We start from the raw sequence: 21,225 nt of genomic DNA on the forward strand, positions 1-21,225 counted from the left end.
ACCAGTACCATAGGCCTGAACTGGCTCCTTTTAATTGTTTTCAAGATATCCAATCAAACCATCTGTGAGTAATCTTTACCACATTCCTCAAAATTTAATTCTTTCATTTAATTTCTTTAATTTAATCCTTTCCATTTCCTTTTGGCAATAGCTCCAATGTTTTAAACTATCTCTTAACATGTTCCTGACATATTGTTGTGTCTACAGAGTGCTCTGTTATGGTGATTTATGCTAAATCCTTTAAATTGGAGCAGATCTGTGGGCTTGCCTTTGAACAGTACATGGGAAGACTAGGCAGAGAGAATTTGGTGACAGTCGAAACTTTCCTGAAAACAGTTTATAAGTAAGAAAGAAAAATTTTCAGGATACAGAGTGAGAAAGTTCTTAAAAGCGTTCAGCAAATTTCTGAGTCTCTGTTACATCACATATATCCTGGGAATAACAATAACCAGTGATATGACCTAGTGAGAACTTAAAGTAAAAAGCAAGTTAAAAGAAACCAGTAACAATGACTGGCACCAACCTATAATAATTGGTATCACTGTTGCCACTGGAACTTGTGCAGAAAGATAAGGGCGTGGACACAGCACAGGGCACAGTTACAAATCACTCTAAGTGCAGGCACCCACCAGAACATGGATTTCCCCATGTTCCTCCGCACCCTCTTCATGTTAAAACAACAGACGTTGTTAAGGGTCAGATCACGGACTATCACATTTTCTTTTAGTTTCTCACTCCTTGCTCAGGGTGTCTCTTTAGGATTGTTATGTAAATATAATTTAAAAATCAGCCTTCATAAATGGTGTCAGACACTTGTGGCATAAACATCTAACAAGTTTGAAGGAACATCAACCTGTTTGCTTCCCAAAGCCACATGAAGGAAAGACGCACTGTGGAGCAGAACAGTCTCCTCAGTATGGTTGGGCCAAAGTTTGGTCATGTGCCCTATTCAGGATCACTTCTTCCCTGTTGATACAACTTAAAGTTTCAAAGAGAAGAAATCAGAAATGATTTTCAATCGGCAGAGCTGCTAAATAAAAGGAATATTTTCTGACCTATAGAAATTCTTAAGAGATGGAAATCATTAGCCAAGTTGTTTGTTTTTTAATAACATATAAATATATTATTGCGGTACCATTGTTTTATGTCCTTGCTAGTGTTTGGACAGTATAGGATTCCCCCCTCAGGTGGGGTCAACAGTGCCCTCCCACCACCAAAGCACCCAGAGTCCTCCACCAGAGTCCCTTGTGCTCTTTCCAGCATTTTCCCTTCTGTTCTCACCCTTTCCTCCCCCCTTATGGATGCTTCAGATCTATGGTCAGCTTTCAAGTGTTGTTTTTAAAGTTTGTCTATGATGAAGCCTTTGTTTGGTTTCTCTTTATTCCTCATATAAGTGACACCAGCCAGTATGTATCTGTCTTTTCCCGGCTTGTTTCACTTGGAATAATCCCTTCCAGCTCCATCCATGTTGAGACAAATAATATCACTTTATCTTTTTCTTCAATCTGAGTAGTAGTCCTCTGTGTACATACACCACATCTTCTTGATTCACTCATCTGTTCTAGGGCCCTAAGTTTGTTTCCATGTCTTGGCTATTGTAAATGGTGCTGCAACAAACATGCAGTGCAGGTTTCCTTTCGAATTAGTGTTTTTGTATTTTTTGCATTAGCCCACCTTGGATATGGATTAATAAAATACCTAAGTAATTCAATTTCTTTTAAATAACAGACCACTATGTGTTTCTTGTGCTGACGTAAGAAGAATAGTAAATATTCATGGGAGAAGACAACCGAACCCATGTGACTGAATTTGTCTTCCTGGGCCTTTCACAGGATCCACAAACACAAATCCTGCTCTTCTTCCTTTTCCTGGTCATCTACCTGCTGACTGTGCTGGGAAACCTGCTCATCATCGTGCTCATTCATGTGGACTCCAGACTCCATACGCCCATGTACTTTTTCCTTAGAAACTTGTCCTTTGCTGATTTCTGCTTTTCGACCACCACAGTCCCCCAGGTGCTGGTCCATTTCCTGGCAAAGAGGAAGACCATTTCTTTTGTTGGATGTGCAACACAGATAGTGGTTTTACTTCTAACAGGATGCACGGAGTGCGCCCTGCTGGCAGTGATGTCATATGACCGCTATGTGGCTGTCTGCAAGCCCCTTCATTACTCCACTATCATGACCCACTGGGTGTGTGTCCAGCTGGCCGTCGGGTCCTGGGTCAGTGGGGCATTTGTGTCTCTGGTGGACACCACGTTCACATTACGTCTCCCCTACCGAGGTAACAACATCATTAACCACTTTTTTTGTGAGCCTCCTGCCCTCCTGAAGCTGGCATCTGCTGACACCTACAGCACAGAAATGACCATCTTTGCCATGGGGGTGGTCATCCTCTTAGCGCCGGTCTCCCTGATCCTGGTCTCCTACTGGAATATCATCTCCACTGTCATCCGGATGCAGTCGGGGGAGGGCCGGCTCAAGGCTTTCTCTACCTGTGGCTCCCATCTCATTGTTGTCATCCTCTTCTATGGCTCAGCAATATTTGCTTACATGAGGCCAAACTCCAAGATAATGAATGAAAAGGACAAAATGATCTCTGTGTTCTACTCAGCAGTGACACCCATGCTAAATCCCATCATTTACAGTCTCAGGAACAAGGATGTCAAGGGGGCTCTCAGGAGAATAACTACAAAATAGGCCTTTTGAAGGTGAGGATCTTTGTTAATTTGGGGGATAAGGAGATAAATTATTTTCTTGTAAAAATGTCCTATTTCCATAATGTTTCTCTACTTTTTCTTCCTTCTCCTATATTCCCATGTCCCTTCTCAAATAAATTCAGCAAGTTGACTACTCAAAACAAGGCACCTTGATATACACAGGAAGGAAAGTAAATTGGAATCAAAATGGGGAAAATGAAGGACAGGAAAACGGTAAAAAGAAAGGAGGAAGACAGGGCGGGGGTGGCGGGAAGTAGATAATTAAATTAAGTCACTATTCTCCAACCCATACTAATAAAGCAGTAAAACAACTAGATATATTACTAAACACTAATAAACAAAAAACCAAATAAATCTATCACATACATGAGAACATGTTTAAGGCTAATGGAGTCATTCTTGCTTCTTTCGTGCATTCATCAAATCTATTCTGAATATTTTCTGTATTTCCCAGGTACATTTGTAACTGGAGATGTAGCCATAAAAAAATAAAGACTTTTCTAACATGGCCTTAAATTCTATATTGAACAATTTCTGAAATTTAAAGAGATCACATTTAAGGACTAGCAAATAGAAAATTTTAAAAGTAGGTGTACCATAAGGAAATTTGTGAGATATAAGATTGAAAAATAAGACAAGAATCTACACTGCAAAAAAATCTAAGTTCAAGACTAAAGGATTTACCTATGTAATCTAAAAAATCCTGAAGTTTCAGAAAATAATAGATAATGAAGGTAAACTTTTAAAAAGGAGGGCTTGGACACTGTTGTATGCCTTGGTAATATATTTATAATACACATCATAATTTTGCATATTATGAATTGAAATGGATCCTGGGTTTCTTGTTAAAAATATTCTTTAGAATAGGATGGAGTAGGTCATTCTACCTCAGGAATCTCCATTTACAACAAACCCCAGGTAATTCCTAAGCACACTAAAAATTGTATACTGCTTTTTGGCAATGAGATGACTTTCATATAAACAAATTGCATAATTATTTGTTTAACATCTGAGTCATCCATTAGATTGTAAATTCTGTGACAGTAAAGACTATGTCTGCTTTGTTCATCTCTATCAAATCACTTGTAAAGTGCACAGCCATTGTGGTTGCTTAAGAAATATAATTTTGAATGAATGAATAAAATTAGAGTTTAGGAGAGAGATGTGGCTGCAGAAATAGATTTAGAAGTTTACTGCAAGTAGATGTAAGTGATGTTTGGTACACCCAAGAATGCATCTCATAGGTTTTACCAGAAAACCAAGTGTTTGCTTTCAGTTTTGACAGAGTTATATTAAAGTGCAGATGCCTGGTCCTCCTGTGGACCATCAAGGTAGCCAAGATAGACATAGTACATATGGTTTGCAAAATATCCCCTGGTAATTCTGCAGTACGATCCTGGATGAGATGTGACATTGGAGAAAGAATACACGACAGAACCTTGCAGTTGGCATCATTTCAAGGTGGATGAAGAGAAGCCAATCAAACCTGTGCAGCCCGATTCAGAGAAGAAAAGAGAAGGTGAATGAAGGTGTGTCAAATGTGGCAAGAGGAAAGGCCTCCCAATGAAGATTTTCCAATGTGTCAGCGTTATATGTATTGATAAAATGCCATTGAATGACTTCAATTGGTCAATATGGACCTTGATGAAATATATTATAGCAGAATAATGGAATCACACAGGTATAGACTTTTAGAAAGCAAACACAATACATTCCTGAGAGGGGGCTATTAGTCTGAAAACTGAAGGATGAGAGAATTAACCAGGTTGAGGTGTAATGTGTGTGGGGGGTGGGGCGTGGGGGGAGGTAACAGGCAGAATGAGAATTGGGGGGGATGGACTGCATAGGTTTTTTTTTTAAATAAGAGAATCTTTCTTACCCTTAATGTAACAAAATTATTATATTAGTTTCCTGTTCTAGTTTCCTCTAAATAAAGTAACACTTTACAGGGCCTCCCTGGTGGTACAGGGGTTAAGTCTCAGCACTATCAAGCTATCAAGTTCAACCCCTGGCCAGGGAGTTACCCACATGGAGCAGCAGAACTCTCCTGTCTTGCCCACTGCTCCCTCCAGCAGTGTATTTCAGTAGATCGGCCTGTTCTGCTCCCCATTCTGTCTCTGGTGAATCCTCTCACCCCACACACACACCTCTGGCCCGCACCCCAGTTCTTGTATGCATAAAATAAAATAAAAAATAAATCCCTAAAGTAACACTTTACATAGGGATCATCAACCTTTCTGTAATAAGTAAACATATTTAGTTTTATGGGTCAGTCTGTCCTCATCTTAACTCTTCACTCTACTATTGTAGTTGGAGAGGAGTCACAGGTAAATCACCCAGATAAATGTGTTCCACTAAGGAGCTTATATGAAAACAAAGGTTGTATGTGATATTAGGGACATGTTTGCTGACCTCATTCTAAAAGATAAATCCAAATGTCAGTGGTGTAACAGTCGAAATTTATTTTTCACTACAGAAATTCTAGTCGAGGATGGAGTGGCAGATGTGTGGATCCAAGATATTAGATGTTCTACTCATTGGGGCTTTCAAGGTCATGCTGCATGTCAACATACATATTAAAGATAAAAAAGGTTTTCATGTAGATTGAGTGGCTTAGAAGGAGCACATATCACATCTCTCACTTTCATGCGCTGATAATCACATGGCTCCATGTACATGCTGGAAAAGAGGGGCATGACTCTTCAGAGGACATCTTGACACAGGGCTTTGTTGTTAACCACCAGACTTTAAAATATCGTGGGCTTATCATTCTCCAATTACTGCACTTGTTTTGCTGTATTTCAATAACTATAACTTTAGCTGGTAAGACATAACATTTTTCTTCTCTTTCCAATATTTCTGGAAAATTCATATACTTTTTATTTCTCAGTTTGCAAAAATCCACTTGTTAAAATGCCAGTAGAAATCTGATGGTAATGATGTTGAATTTAGGGGGTATTTAACAAAAACATTATATATTTAAATATGAATATTAAATATTTTCATCAAGAAACATACAGTACATCTTTATTCCCTTAGTGAAGATACATACATACACATAACACACACACACCCATTTTCACACTGTTATGGTAGACACTGTGTTATGTGTATCTGTAGATTTTATGGAGAAGTAGCTAAGACACACACATAGCATAGTCCATCACTTAATGGTGTTTTCATTTTGGAAGGTGGAGACAGGAAAAGCACAAAATTAATGTATAAATAAGAAAACTTCACACAATGATGTCTGCAATGGTGATGATGCAAACAACGCAAAGTGTCACTATCCCAGCAAGTCAGTATGAAAAAGAAAATTCATTAATGAAGCAAATTGAAACAGCATATTTAAACGTTATACATCGTAAATCATTAAAGACTTATTAAACTTAACCTGAGAAAAGGGATGGTGGGTTAAGTATACAAATACGTTGCTGGTAAAAATGCAAAATATTTAATGTTAAAAAAGTTGATTCATCTTTTTATAGCAAGCATAGTAAAGAGATTTTACAGCTTGGTTTTAGTTATTCCACTGATAAAAATTTGTTCTAATGGACAAACATTAGTCACACATCCAAGAGATTAGTATTACTGTTTTTACACACACATGCACAAACACAACACACACAAATACACACCGACAACATCAAATGTATAACTGTGATGAATAGCCAATTCCATTACAAAGTATCTATATGATATAATTTATGTCACCATATGAAAGAATTTCAATGCTATTTATTTATGAGTTAAAATTTATTAAATATTCATAATATGCCACCTGTTCTAAATGCCTTACATTTATATTTACTAACTTCTTTAATTCTCATTAACAACTACTGTAAAGTAGGTCTTACTATCAGTACAATTTACAGGTTAGACATGTGCAGAGTTAAGTATAGAGGTTAAGTAACATGCTCAAAGTTACATAAGTAAGTGGGAATAGATTGAATTCAACTCTTGATATTCTGACAACTGACCCCAGTCTCTTTGTCATTGTTCTATAATGCTGCCATATATCATAGGGGGAACTTACTATATATATTTAAGGGAAAAAATATTCTGATTGCACCTATCAGCAAAAAAGCATGCTGCATCAAAAATGGAAGGAAATATATCTAAACATGTGAAGATTATCTCTGGGTAAAGGGATTTTAGTTGGTTTTTGCCTATTTCTAGTATTATTCATTTTACTAATTTTTTAAAAAGAATTTCTTTTAGTGTTGAAGATAAAAGATAGTATTAGCAAATTTTTTTAAAAAGCAGTATTCCCTCAAATAATATCCAAATGCATTGCGTTATTTTGAAACTTCAAAACAACTTGGAGCTTTTGTTTATACATTTCCAAACTTACAAACAAATGGTAATAGTACAATCCAAGCTACTGGAAAATTAAATGATATACTTTTCTATCCTTATTAGCACAAATGTACACCCACAGGCCCACACATCTGCATATATCAAGCATTTGAATGCTTTGTGATTGTAGGGAAATTTCAAGACAGCTTTGAGATTATGGAAAACCAATTGTGTGTGTGTGTGTGTGTGTGTGTTATTTCCAAGGAACCAGCATAACTGTTTACTTACCATAGATCTTGCTCATGAGATGGCTTAACTTTCTATTTTACTCATTCAAATAACATTTGGATTTTAGGCTGTATAAAATATCCCCAAATCAAAAACAAACCAATAAAAACACCTGTTGCAGTGTCCAGGTGGGGCAGTCCATAACAGCAGATGTCTGGAAAAAGACAATTGAACATATTGCAAATACATGTAAACTACTTATAGTTTGTGTATAAAAGTAGGCAAGTCTAGTTCCACATAAGGCTAGGAAAATGGACAGTAAATTTTAAAGAGTGTGACTCATACCTTACAAATTACCTTATGAAAACAGGATTTAAAAGAGCTTTAGAAAAGTCAAGTTATAGTCCTTCATTTTTCATTATGAGTGCTGTGACCCGTGGCAGAAATCTGTGATGAGACATGAATTTTGGAGTCAAGTCACAAGCCCTCCTAAATGGTGGAGTGTGCTGACAATGAGTATTTCCCCAGAACCCTTCTCAAGGCCCCCATGACCTCCTTATTTCTCAGGCTATAGATGAGGGGGTTCAGGGCTGGGGTAACGATCGTGTAGAAAACAGAGATGATGTTGTCCTGCTTGGTGCTATGGAGGGAACTGGGCAGAACATACATGAACGTGGCAGCCCCATAGAACATGCCAACCACGGTCAGGTGGGATGAGCAGGTGACAAGGGCTTTCTGTCTCCCCTCGTTTGAGGGCATGCGCAGCACAGTAAAGAGGATGAGTGTGTAGGAGGCAAGGATGGCAGCAAGAGGGGGCAAGAGGAAAGTCACACCCATCACATACACCAGGAGCTCATATCTGGAGGTATCTGCACAAGCCAACTTCAGGAGCGGTGGGATCTCACACAGCAGGTGAGTGATCTTCCGGATTTTGCAAAATGGATAGTGCATGGTATACAAAGTATATACAAGGGCACTCAGGGATGCCAGGCCCCAGGATGTGGCCACCATGAACCAGCACACACTCGGCCTCATGAGGACCATGTAGTTCAGGGGGTGACAAATGGCCACATACCTGTCATAGGCCATGAAGGCCAGCAGCAAGTCCTCGGCACCACCCAGCGTCAGGGCCAGAAACATCTGAGTGGCACAGCCCCCAAAGGAGATGGTGTTTTCACTGCGCAGAAAGTCCACCAGGGTCTTGGGGGTGACAACAGACGTGAAGAGCAGGTCCATGAGCGAGAGCTGCCCGAGCAGGAGGTACATGGGCACGTGCAGCCGGGCGTCCGCCGTGATGACCAGGAGCAGCAGGCTGTTGCTGGTCAGGGCCAACATGTACAGGACAGTGATGGTGGCGCAGAGCAGCTCAGGAGACTCGCTGTCACTCAGAATCCCCATCAGTGTGAAGTCGCCTCCCCACGTGGAATTCCAGAGCTCCATCTGGCTTATTGCTTTAGTTGCCTAGAACCAGTTGGATTGCCAGTGAGTTTCAGCTAAGATTTTACCCTAGTTTTGAAAGTCAGAGAATGGCCAACATGAATCCATTAGAATAATGCCTTTCAAACTAGTAACTGACCTCTAAATCTCAGTTTCTAACTCTTTCAATGGAATCTTGATAAAAGAAACATCCGTATGAAGAACCAGCATCGAAATAATAGTTAAACATTAAGAGACTACTACATGGAAACATATAGGGTATGTATATTTTTCTAGAAATATCAGTTATTTTTCTCTTAATAGTAAAGCTATATTCTGGCGCTCATGACCTTCATTATTCTAGTGGTGATGTTTAAGCATAATGTTTGATTAGTGACATAAATACTGTTAGTGATTTGCATAGACCTGTTCTTAATAGGACATTCTAAAACTGGGCAGATGTGCTTTCAATAAACTATTTCCACTTCTTTTTCCATATAATTGTGTCCACATTTGTTTGCAGCACTCGCGTGAAGAGACAAACCTGATCGGAAGAGGGACAGTGTGTTCTCCTCAGTCATTTCTCCAGACTAGATCCACCTTCTCCAATGTTCTAGAGCAAGATTAGGAGATAGAGTGTTTGAGGTGGTATGCTTTTAGAGTTAAACCTTTAGGGTCAATGCAAACATAGAGCTTTTTAAAAAACTGACTCTGATACAGTATGAACCTAGAGGGGATCAGAAATATAATGACAGATGAGGGCCTGCATGGGGGGACAAGGAGAATTGGTGAAAGGTGTAGGCAATAAGAGATCTTGGGTTGTATGTTGTAATCAATCTAATAAGCCTATCTTCACTCTTGCATCTGACCCAGATCCTCACTGGCCTCCTGCAGAAGACACTCCACACGGGATCACTTGATTGAAAAGTCTCAAGGACAGGAAAAAAGAACGACTATTCTAGAAAATTGCCACTGGAGCATGATGATACAGAGCGAAGCCAGGAGATACAGCGGCCTGAGATGGACAGAAACCAGTGGCCTGCATCATGGGAAGTGGACCGATAACTCCAACCAATGTGTGTTAAAGAATCATAAGTGAAACATCATTTTGTGTGTTTTGGCTTATTCTGGTATTTCACTGGTTTCTGTTGGCCTCTTCTGGGCTCGTAGATTTTAATGGTTAAAAGGTAGTAGAGCATATGACAGGCAAATCATCTATTTTTGGATGCCACTCTGGAAGCATTTATTACCAAGTTAGGTTTAACACCTTCTTAGAGACTAGTTAAACACAAAGGGTCTGGCCTTCCCCCAAGAAGCAGACCCAGACCTGGAATACAGCAGACTCTTTCATTAGTCTTCATTTATTACACTTCATATTTAGAAAACCAAGAATAGAGGGGGTGGGATGAGGTATAGACACATCTATAGAGCATCTGGAATCTATAGAGAATAGAGGATCTATGGAGCATCTGGAAGACAGAGTAGCTTATGTTCTTAAGGTCTGTTCTGGGTTCCACTTCTCAATTCAACATTCCTAAAGACTGCACACTGTCCCCCCAGATGGACAAAATCATTACCTCAGGTGGTGGGAAACCCAGTTGCCCAGCTGGGTAGACTGCCCTGGGAGTTGTTTGAATGCCAGGGATGTTCCAGCAGCAATGGGAAAGATTTTTTTCCTCAGCAGTATCCAAGTGGTTTGATTTTTGCTAAGTTAGGTTAAGAGTCTGACCAATGCAGAGGTCAGGGAACCTCTGTTCCTCCTCTTCTGCAGGTCTTCTCTGGCAATGCAGGCGAAAAGTTAGTACAGGCCTTCGGTGGGTTCTTCTTTGGAGCAGGAGGATGATTTTCCTGTTCTCATATCTGTAAAGAATTTGGGGAAGCTACTTCTGTGGCACAGAATGGTGAAAATGAGCCTGTCTAGCTCTGGAACTAACATCAGACTGAGTTCTTGGGTCCCAATTCTTACACTTGCTGGAGTCTGGGAGCAAAGATGAAAGCAGCAGGAAGCAGATATTGGGAGTTGCCCAGCAGAGACTCTGCCCTACCTGGCTTCACTGCCCCTGGGGCCATGGTGAGTCAGGGCTGTCCTGGGGGAGGCTGCTTTGTCTCCTTGTCCCATGATGCCATCTCTCTACTCTTGTTTGATCCCCAAGATCAGAGGGACGTGACTTCTCAACTGAAATGGCCTTCCATGAAAATACTGGTCCAGAAAACAGGATGTTAATGAATCCTCTTGGGTGTATTTCCTGGTGTGGTATTCCCACACTGTCTTCCCCCTAAATGAGCTCAGTGGTCCTCAGTTTGTCTTTCACCTGAACGAAGGTATCAATGGCCCATTTCTTTTTTTTTTAATTTATTTAATTGTTTTATAATTTTTTACATCACTTTTTATTTTTGTACAGTGTATGCATTTTCATCTTGGTTACAGTCCCCATAAAAATCCCACCATCCATTCACCCATGAACTATCACCATGGTCCCTTGTGTTCTTCCCACCCTTGTTTTGATTTTACTGCCTTCTCCCTCCACCTTCCCCCCACCCCCACAGTATGTCTCTGATTTATAGTTGACCCATTTCTAAATCACTGCTTCAACAGACCGGAAAGCAAGGGTTCCTTTCATGGTCACCCCAGGTCACAAGTCGATTTTGTGGCATCTCTGGGACACTGCTTTCTGCCCCTCTCCAGCTCCTCTAGGATCCTCTTAGTTTGTGGTATTTCCTATTAAGTGTGGCTGGGCTCTACGGCATCCGTAATGGCTACACTTCCCTTCATGGACCTGTGGCAATGCAGGGCGTCCGCGCGTGAAAATGTCTGTCTTGGTTCTACTGCTGTTTGCCCACAGAGATACTTGAAGAGAGACTACACAATTTTCTAAATTATTATGAAGCTGTAGAATGTCAATGTTAATGAAAATCTTTTAAATACTCCCAGATATTAAAAAAACAGATTACCAAGGGGGGAGGTGCAATTGTATGGGAAATATAACCAAAATGAAAATGCATACATGTGCAAAGATGAAAAAAGATGTAAGAATTATATGAAATAAAATATTTAAATAAATAAATAAAATAAAATGTGCAAACACACACACACAAAAACCAAACAAATTACGTACTTATGAAGACAAGAAGAAAAGAGTGGACCTTTTAATGTTCCAAGGACAAGGGAAAAATACCTTCAAATTGCTGAGAGAATATAACTGCACGCCTAGAATTCTATGCCTAGCTAAGCCCTCATTAAAGAGTCAGGACAAATAAAAAACAAAATGAATTTACTGCCAACCCCCCCAAAATACTTTTAGCAAGTAGAAATGTGATTGCCAGGGGGAAGGAATGCAGGGAGCAATGGTGAGCACAGAAGGTGGTTCAGTAAATGAGTGGGGAAGTGTAATTCAATTAACAAGAGCAAATATATATGAGTTTTAAGAGAGAAAAATAAAATTCTTGAGAAAAAAATAACAAGATGGAAATGGGGATTTTTTTATGGGCATTTAAACATGGCTGTAGAGGGCCTCCCCAGTGGCACAGCGGTTGAGCGCTGGGTTGCGAAGCTGCCCGCGGCCTCTGCGGCGCTGGTTCGATCCCCGGCTGCTCCCCGGCCACCGGAGGAGGGTCCCACATGGCGCGCAGACCTCTCCTGCCATGCCCGCTGCTCCCCTCAGCAGTGTACTTCGGTCCTTCTGCCTGCTCTGCTCCCTGCTCTGGCTCTGGTGAATTCTCTCACCCTCCCGCGCTTCTGACTTTACCCAGTGCATGTATAAACAAAAAAAACAAACAAACAAATAAATAAATAAATAAAACATGCCCCTAAAAAAAAAAAAAAAAAAAAAAAAACACATGGCTGTAGAGGCAAAATTTTAAAAGCCTTGCATTCATTTATTTAAAATTATTATTTCCTATTGTTAAATTTTTTATTAGGGTACAATTTACATAAGCAAAATTTGCCTGTTTTAGCACACTGTTCTGCAAGTTTTAACAGATATAGTCATGTAACCACCATCTAAATCAAGATATACAAATTTCATCAATCCCCCAAATTTTCTGATGCCTTTTTATAATCATCTCCTCTTCTTACCCAAGTCTTGCCTATTGTCTAATATATTTATTGCTGCTACTATTTTTATCTTTTCCAGAATTTCCTATAAATAGTAGCATACATTTTGAGTCTGCCCTTTTTTACTTGACATAATGTTTGAGATTCTTCTGTATTCTTACATCAATTAATATTTTTTCCTATTTATTATTGAGTACTTCCAGCTGTACAAATGTATCAAAATTTGTTAATCCACTCACCAGTTGAAGGACATTTGTATTGTTTCCAATTTTTGTTGATTATGAAGTCAGTCATTATAAACATTCAGGTAAAGTATTTTGAATGAACATAAATTGTTCATCCACCAGGGAAATACCTTGGAATGAACATGCTCAGTGTGGTAAGTGTATGCTTAGGGTTACAAGAAAGTAGCCTAATTGTTTTTCATGGTAATTGAATTCCCAATGTTACTCTATTGACTGAAGATTCCAAATCTTCCTAATTAGCATTTAAAGTAAAAATGAAGAGTTTTGGGAAGTACACAGGATTATATGTGGGTAAAGAAAATGGTACAGTCAAGGCAGAAAAAGTCATCTATGGAAACACACACCAACACAACACACACACATATACACACAGCTGGAGACTAATAATATTAGTGAAAATTCCTGTCTAGTTAGCAATGTTGGAAGTATTTTAAAAATGTTTAAAATTTTTTGACATTTGTGGATTACAAATATCATTGCCTGGTCATGCATAGGTAATGATATTAAAATTGGCATTTATTATTTTATTAATTATATAAACCATCATTCTTTGTCACACAAATCAGTCCTAAATCTCTGCTTTAACAAGCACAACTGCAGCATTGGAGGAGGGATAGGGGTGTGTGTGCTGGGAGGGGGGCTTGTAGATGGGATAGGGAGCTTAGTTACAGAGGCAGGAGTCATAGTGGCAACTACGGGTATAGACTCATCTTTTGTGTAATTTGCACAGAGAAATGTTTTAGTAATTTGAGGAGAATGTGTTTTCAAGGAAGGGTTTTTTAAGATGGCCGTATTAGAGCATGTGTGAAATCTATAGCAAACATTCCAGTAGAGAGGGAGATGATGCAAAGAAGGTAATTCTAAGACCAATTTTCTAAAAAAGTAAGAATTAGGTATCAAGATCACTATGGAAGATTTAGTCCTCTGATTGGCTCTTTTAAAAGATTAAAAGCTGTGTGCAGGTGTGCTGGTAAATTTGGTAATTGACAATGAGGAAGTCCTACATGACTATTCTCTTGCTTCAGTGATGTATGATGTAAGGCCATCAGCTGAAAGTGTGAAATGGTATTTTCAGGAGGAACAAACAGATTGTATGAGGGTGGTGCTGTAGGATAATTTGCTCCTCAAAGGTAAGACTGAGTACTGGAAAATGCTGGTTTCTAAATCAGTTTATGAGTTAAATACACTCACAATGAATATACCAATGGATTTTTTTTTTTTTGGACAATTAGTGGACAATTAGAGTAGATGGTGATAAAATCCAAGGAAAAGTTGGTAAGAAATATTAGGGGAGGAGAGAGCCCTAGACTAGTTCTAGTCCTCTGAAACTGAACAGCTAGCCCTGATATGCTCTCTATTGTTATATTTAAGACAATTTTGCAATTGCAAAACTGAATAAGCAATTAAGTGAATGAATCATAAGTGAATAAATAAATAAAATAGACAGCTTATTAAGAGCACTAATGGGACAATTAGAAACTTGGAAACACAGTAAAAAAAAGCCTCACACATCATACAAGATAAACTGCAGAGAGATAAGAAAAGTTAATACTGCTTGTGAAATTGTTATACAGATCTGAAAGAAATGTATGTAAACATTTTCAGCCCTAAAAATGGGACTTGTAAGGATATAATCACCTGAAAAATATAAGGAAAAGGTGAACATGTTACTATATTAATATTTTAATACTTTCCTACCTGACAAATCCTACCATACAACTAAATAATAAACCAAAAATAAATATTGCTGTATCTTGACCTTAATTTACAAAAAAAAACTACAAAAATCATTAGGAATATACAGAATAAGGAATGTAGATGAAAATATCTGACATGTTTTATCAGTTTTCTTTTTTTAAAATATTTATTTATTTATGCATACAAGAGCTGGGGTACAGGCCAGAGGAGGATGGGGGCGGGCTGAGAGGATTCACCAGAGACAGAGCAGGGAGCAGAACAGGAGACTGACTGAAATACACTGCTGAGTGGAGTAGCAGGCCAGACAGAAGAGGTCTGCTGCGCTATGTGGTTCACCTCCCCGGCCAGAGATGGAACTCTGTGCTGCAGTAGCTACAGATAACTTCATAGTGCTGACGCTTAACCCCTTGCACCACCAGGGAGGCCCTGTTTTATCTATTTTCAAAGGCAGTCCATATACAGTAGAACCAGAAATAGTGCAGTGACATAGGCACTCCCACATAAAGCTAGCCAGAACACAAGGTGTTTCAAACTTTCTCAAAAACAATTTCTCTTTATAACGAGAATTTAAAATCTTTTCTTTGCCTATGTCCTAGTAATTCCACTTCTAGAAATCTGACCTAAGATTAAATCAGATCCTCATTTAAGAATATTGGGGGACCAAAACTAAGTGTGACCAAATGCTTAGGTATAATGCAGAGGCCCCACCTATCTCATGGGGTATTATAAGATCACTTCAAATTAAGTTTGTCAAAAATATTTCATATTTATTCATGTAATAACATGTTTTAAGCGCTATGTGTCAAGTTCCAATCCCAATCCCTACTATTTGTTATCTTACTCAACCTCCCCAAACATGAGATCATCAAGAGTCCTGTCCTCATCACCTCTTGAGGCACAGAGTTTAATATAGTGTCCAAATAAAGAATAATTATAAGAAATAATCAAAATCAACAAACAACAATAAACCAGAGACACAATATTGGGGGGGAAAGGATGGGGAAAGGAGACATTGGGATCAAAATAAATGGGGGTGCAATTGTGTGGGGAATATAAAAATAAAAAAATGTAAAAAAAAAATATATATAGTGTCCAAAGATGCAAAGACAATAAAAGGGAAGCAGTCTGATTCCCTCCCTCACTGCACCTCAATCTTACCCTAAAAGTCTCCTTTTGGTGAGAAAGAAGGTTTATCAGATTTTAAAAGACAAAAAAAGCAAGACTTACTCAACATGTGCATAACAATTGGGTAGAATACATAGAAGAGCAACAAAAAATGAAAGGAAGACTATACACATGGTTTTGTTTCTTTCTAAATTTCTGAACTTTCTCAGGTTTTATAATGAATTTGATTTAGTTTTGTATATTAACTTTAGCTTTTAGATCCTGGTCTAGCTTTCTAGATTAAGCATTTTGAGATTGTCTCAGTAAAGAGAAAAAAGCATTTCTGAGTTTTCACACAGTACTGTCATAAACAATAACCCCAATTATCTAAACCAGGTGTTTTGGAGCTTCTTAACAGATTTAAGTTCCCAGCTTTTGTTATAAATGTTCCCACACCAATAAATCAAATGATAAAGATTAAGTGTATCTAAACTCGTCAGAAAATGAAGTATATATTTTATCCCTCCTTTTCTATAGACATATACACATCTAGTCACTTCAAGAGTAAAGTCATTTTTTTATTTCAAACAATATGTACAACTAATATCTCTCAGTGTTATCCTATCTCTAATCTTCACTTCATATCTGAATACTTTCACATTCTATTTTACTCATTTCTCCATTTAAATTTAAATTTTAGTATCAGGCAACATACCACTATTTCAACATAATTGTTGTCTCTATGTAGTCAATGTGGATTGCTCTTTAAATTTGGACTACAAATACAGTTGCAAATCTATTCTTTTTTCCAACTAGTTGTTCAATCATTTGCCTAATAAACATGAAGCCCAATATACCTCCTAACGATGTTCTTCTCTGTGAATTGTCTACGATATCGGTCACAGGAGAGCAGGTCTCCTTTGATATTAAGAAGCTATTGTTTTCTTTTAAAAGATGGTACAACTTTGAGTTCTCGGCTTGACTATATAACTTTGAGCTTCGTGGCATATCGATTTTGCCATATCCATAGGAGAACTGTTATATGTGTAACAGTTCAGAGTTGCAAAAACCACTTGTGAATGATATGGTAATTTTAATTAATGTCTGTATTGTATTTAAAGACTGTTTGCCATAAATCTGAAGTTTGAACTTATGTATTGAAATTTGGTATGCTAAAAAATACTGGATTAATGTAATTTTTTTAACAATATTGTAATCTCAGTTCAAAATTTAACTGAAAATATAAAACCCAAATGATTTCTATAGATTTAATTGAACTGTAAAGGTGACTTTTGTGTGATTCTGAATGCACAGATAAAATGTTTTTATTCCTCCTTAAAAAAAAAAAAAAAGCTATTGTTTTGCCAGCTACAACTACTGTATTCCTCACTGCTGCCTAATAATGAAATTGAAACATAGTCCCCAGCCATATCTACTTGGTAATTTTGTCAGGTCTGTGTCAGGAGGAAGCATTTCCCCAGAACCCTCCTCAAGGCCCCCATGACCTCCTTATTTCTCAGGCTGTAGATGAGGGGGTTCAGGGCTGGGGTGACGATCGTGTAGAAAACAGAGATGATGTTGTCTTGCTTGGGGATGTGGAGGGAACTGGGCAGAACATACATGAATGTGGCAGCCCCATAGAACATGCCAACCACGGTCAGGTGGGACGAGCAGGTGACAAGGGCTTTCTGTCTCCCCTCGTTTGAGGGCATGCGCAGCACAGTAAAGAGGATGAGTGTGTAGGAGGCAACGATGACAGAAAGAGGGAGCAAAAGGAATATCACACCTGTCACATACACCAGGAGCTCATATCTGGAGGTATCTGTACAGGCCAACTTCAGTAGCGGAGGGATCTCACACAGCAAGTGAGTGATCCTCCGGGATTTGCAGAAAGGAAAGTGCATGGTATATAATGTATGTCCTAGAGCACTCAGGGATGCCAGGCCCCAGGATGTGGCCACCATGAACCAGCACACACTCGGCCTCATGAGGACCATGTAGTTCAGGGGGTGACAAATGGCCACATACCTGTCATAGGCCATGAAGGCCAGCAGCAGGTCCTCGGCACCACCCAGCGTCAGGGCCAGAAACATCTGAGTGGCACAGCCCCCAAAGGAGATGGTGTTTTCACTGCGCAGAAAGTCCACCAGGGTCTTGGGGGTGACAACAGATGTGAAGAGCAGGTCCATGAGCGAGAGCTGCCCGAGCAGGAGGTACATGGGCACGTGCAGCCGGGCGTCCGCCGTGATGACCAGGAGCAGCAGGCTGTTGCTGGTCAGGGCCAACATGTACAGGACAGTGATGGTGGCACAGAGTAGCTCAGGAGACTCGCTGTCACTCAGAATCCCCATCAGTGTGAAGTCGCCTCCCCACGTGGAGTTCCAGAGCTCCATCTGGCTTATTGCTTTAGTTGCCTAGAACCAGATAGATTGCCAGTGAGTTTCCGCTAAGATTTTACCCTAGTTTTGTAACTCAGAGAATGGCCAGCATGAACCCATTAGGATAATGCCTTTCAAACTAGTAACTGACCTCTAAATCTCAGTTTCTAACTCTTTCAATGGAATCTTGATAAAAGAAACATCCTTATGAAGAACCAGCATCGAAATAATAGTTAAACATTAAGAGACTACTACATGGAAACATATAGGGTATGTATATTTTTCTAGAAATATCAGTTATTTTTCTCTTAATAGTAAAGCTACATTCTGGCGCTCATGACCTTCATTATTCTAGTGGTGATGTTTACACATAATGTTGATTAGTGACATAAATACTGTTAGTGATTTGCATAGACCTGTTCTTAATAGGACATTCTAAAACTGGGCAGATGTGCTTTCAATAAACTATTTCCACTTCTTTTTCCATATAATTGTGTCCACATTTGTTTGCAGCACTCGCCTATAGACACAAACCTGATCGGAAGAGGGACAGTGTGTTCTCCTCAGTCATTTCTCCAGACTAGATCCACCTTCTCCAATGTTCTAGAGCAAGATTAGGAGATAGAGTGTTTGAGGTGGTATGATTTTAGAGTTAAACCTTTAGGGTCAATGCAAACATAGAGCTTTTTAAAAAACTGACTCTGATAAAGTATGAACCTAGAGGGGATCAGAAATATAATGACAGATGAGGGCCTGCATGGGGGGACAAGGAGAATTGGTGAAAGGTGTAGGCAATAAGAGAACTTGGGTTGTATGTTGTAATCAATCTAATAAGCCTATCTTCACTCTTGCACCTGACCCAGATCCTCATTTGCCTCCTGCAGAAGACTATCCACACGGGATCACTTGATCGAAAAGTCTCAGGGACAGGAAAAAAGAACGACTATTCTAGAAAATTGCCACCGAAGCATGATGTCCAATCCCAGAGCGAAGCCAGGAGACACAGCGGCCTTAGATAGACAGAAACCAGTGGCCTGCATCATGGGAAGTGGACCGATAACTCCAACACAACGTGTGTTAAAGAATCTGTAAGTGAAACATCATTTTGTGTGTTTTGGCTTATTCTGGTATTTCACTGGTTTCTGTTGGCCTCTTCTGGGTTCATAGGATTTTAATGGTTAAAAGGTAGTAGAGCATATGACAGGCAAATCATCTATTTTTGGATGCCACTCTGGAAGCATTTATTACCAAGTTAGGTTTAACACCTTCTTAGAGACTAGTTAAACACAAAGGGTCTGACCTTCCCCCAAGAAGCAGACCCAGACCTGGAAATAGCAGACTCTTTCATTAGTCTTCACTTATTACACTTCATATTTAGAAAACCAAGAATAGAGGGGGTGGGATGAGGTATAGACACATCTATAGAGCATCTGGAATCTATAGAGAATAGAGGATCTATGGAGCATCTGGAAGACAGAGTAGCTTATGTTCTTAAGGTCTGTTCTGGGTTCCACTTCTCAACTCAACATTCCTAAAGACTGCACACTGTCCCCCCAGATGGACAAAATCATTACCTCAGGTGGTGGGAAACCCAGTTGCCCAGCTGGGTAGACTGCCCTGGGAGTTGTTTGAATGCCAGGGATGTTCCAGCAGCAATGGGAAAGATTTTTTTTCCTCAGCAGTATCCAAGTGGTTTGATTTTTTGCTAAGTTAGGTTAAGAGTCTGACCAATGCAGAGGTCAGGGAACTTCTGCTCCTCCTCTTCTGCAGGTCTTCTCTGGCAATGCAGGCGAAAAGTTAGTACAGGCCTTCGGTGGGTTCTTCTTTGGAGCAGGAGGATGACTTTCCTGTTCTCACACCTGTAAAGAATTCGGGGAAGCTACTTCTTTGGCACAGAATGGTGAAAGCGAGCCTGTCTAGCTCTGGAACTAGCATCAGACTGAGTTCTTGGGTCCTAATTCTTACACTTGCTGGAGTCTGGGAGCAAAGACGAAAGCAGCAGGAAGCAGATATTGGGAGTTGCCCAACGGAGACTCTGCCCTACCTGGCTTCACTGTCCCTGGGGCCACAGTGAGTCAGGGCTGTCCTGGGGGAGGCTGCTTTGTCTCCTTGTCCCATGATGCCATCTCTCTACTCTTGTTTGATCCCTACGATCAGAGGGACATGACTTCTCAACTGAAATGGCCTTCCATGAAAATACTGGTCCAGAAAACAGGATGTTAATGAATCCTCTTGGGTGTATTTCCTGGTGTGGTATTCCCACACTGTCTTCCCCCTAAATGAGCTCAGTGGTCCTCAGTTTGTCTTTCACCTGAACGAAGGTATCAACGGCCCATGTCTTTTTTTTTAATTTATTTAATTGGTTTATATTTTTTTTACATCACTTTTTATTTTTGTAGTGTATGCATTTTCATCTTGGTTACAGTCCCCATAAAAATCCCACCATCCATTCACCCATGAACTATCACCATGGTCCCTTGTGCTCTTCCCACCCTTGTTTTGATTTTACTGCCTTCTCCCTCCACCTTCCCCCCACCCCCACAGTATGTCTCTGATTTATAGTTGACCCATTTCTAAATCACTGCTTCAACAGACCGGAAAGCAAGGGTTCCTTTCATGGTCACCCCAGGTCACAAGTCGATTTTGTGGCATCTCTGGGACACTGCTTTCTGCCCCTCTCCAGCTCCTCTAGGATCCTCTTAGTTTGTGGTATTTCCTATTAAGTGTGGCTGGGCTCTACGGCATCCGTAATGGCTACACTTCCCTTCATGGACCTGTGGCAATGCAGGGCGTCCGCGCGTGAAAATGTCTGTCTTGGTTCTACTGCTGTTTGCCCACAGAGATACTTGAAGAGAGACTACACAATTTTCTAAATTATTATGTAGGGAAATAAAATACACACAGCACTGAAGCTGTAGAATGTCAATATTAATGAAAATCTTTTAAATACTCCCAGATATTAAAAAAACAGATTACCAAGGGGGGAGGTGCAATTGTATGGGGAATATAACCAAAATGAAAATGCATACATTGTGCAAAGATGAAAAAAGATGTAAAAATTATATAAAATAAAATATTTAAATA

The 21,225-nt window shown here is 39.6% G+C and overlaps 3 protein-coding genes across 3 annotated transcripts; 1 reads left to right on the forward strand and 2 right to left on the reverse strand.

Annotated features, from left to right (window-relative positions):
- Positions 1 to 1,775: 1,775 nt before the first annotated feature.
- On the forward strand, positions 1,776 to 2,699 carry LOC311175332 (olfactory receptor 2D3-like; the record flags this gene model as incomplete). Its single annotated transcript, XM_084240225.1, has 1 exon — positions 1,776 to 2,699. The coding sequence occupies one exon, from the start codon at positions 1,776 to 1,778 to the stop codon at positions 2,697 to 2,699; it is 924 nt and encodes a 307-aa protein (XP_084096351.1).
- Positions 2,700 to 7,735: 5,036 nt separating this feature from the next.
- LOC311175287 (olfactory receptor 2AG1-like) lies at positions 7,736 to 8,756 on the reverse strand (the record flags this gene model as incomplete). Its single annotated transcript, XM_084240184.1, has 1 exon — positions 7,736 to 8,756. The coding sequence occupies exon 1, from the start codon at positions 8,684 to 8,686 to the stop codon at positions 7,736 to 7,738; it is 951 nt and encodes a 316-aa protein (XP_084096310.1). The 5' UTR covers positions 8,687 to 8,756.
- Positions 8,757 to 17,211: 8,455 nt separating this feature from the next.
- Positions 17,212 to 18,156, reverse strand: LOC311176585 (olfactory receptor 2AG2-like; the record flags this gene model as incomplete). Its single annotated transcript, XM_084242237.1, has 1 exon — positions 17,212 to 18,156. The coding sequence occupies one exon, from the start codon at positions 18,154 to 18,156 to the stop codon at positions 17,212 to 17,214; it is 945 nt and encodes a 314-aa protein (XP_084098363.1).
- Positions 18,157 to 21,225: the final 3,069 nt, after the last annotated feature.

This window comes from Talpa europaea, assembly GCF_964194135.1.
Source record: "Talpa europaea genome assembly, chromosome: 1".
Classification (NCBI taxonomy): domain Eukaryota; kingdom Metazoa; phylum Chordata; class Mammalia; order Eulipotyphla; family Talpidae; genus Talpa; species Talpa europaea.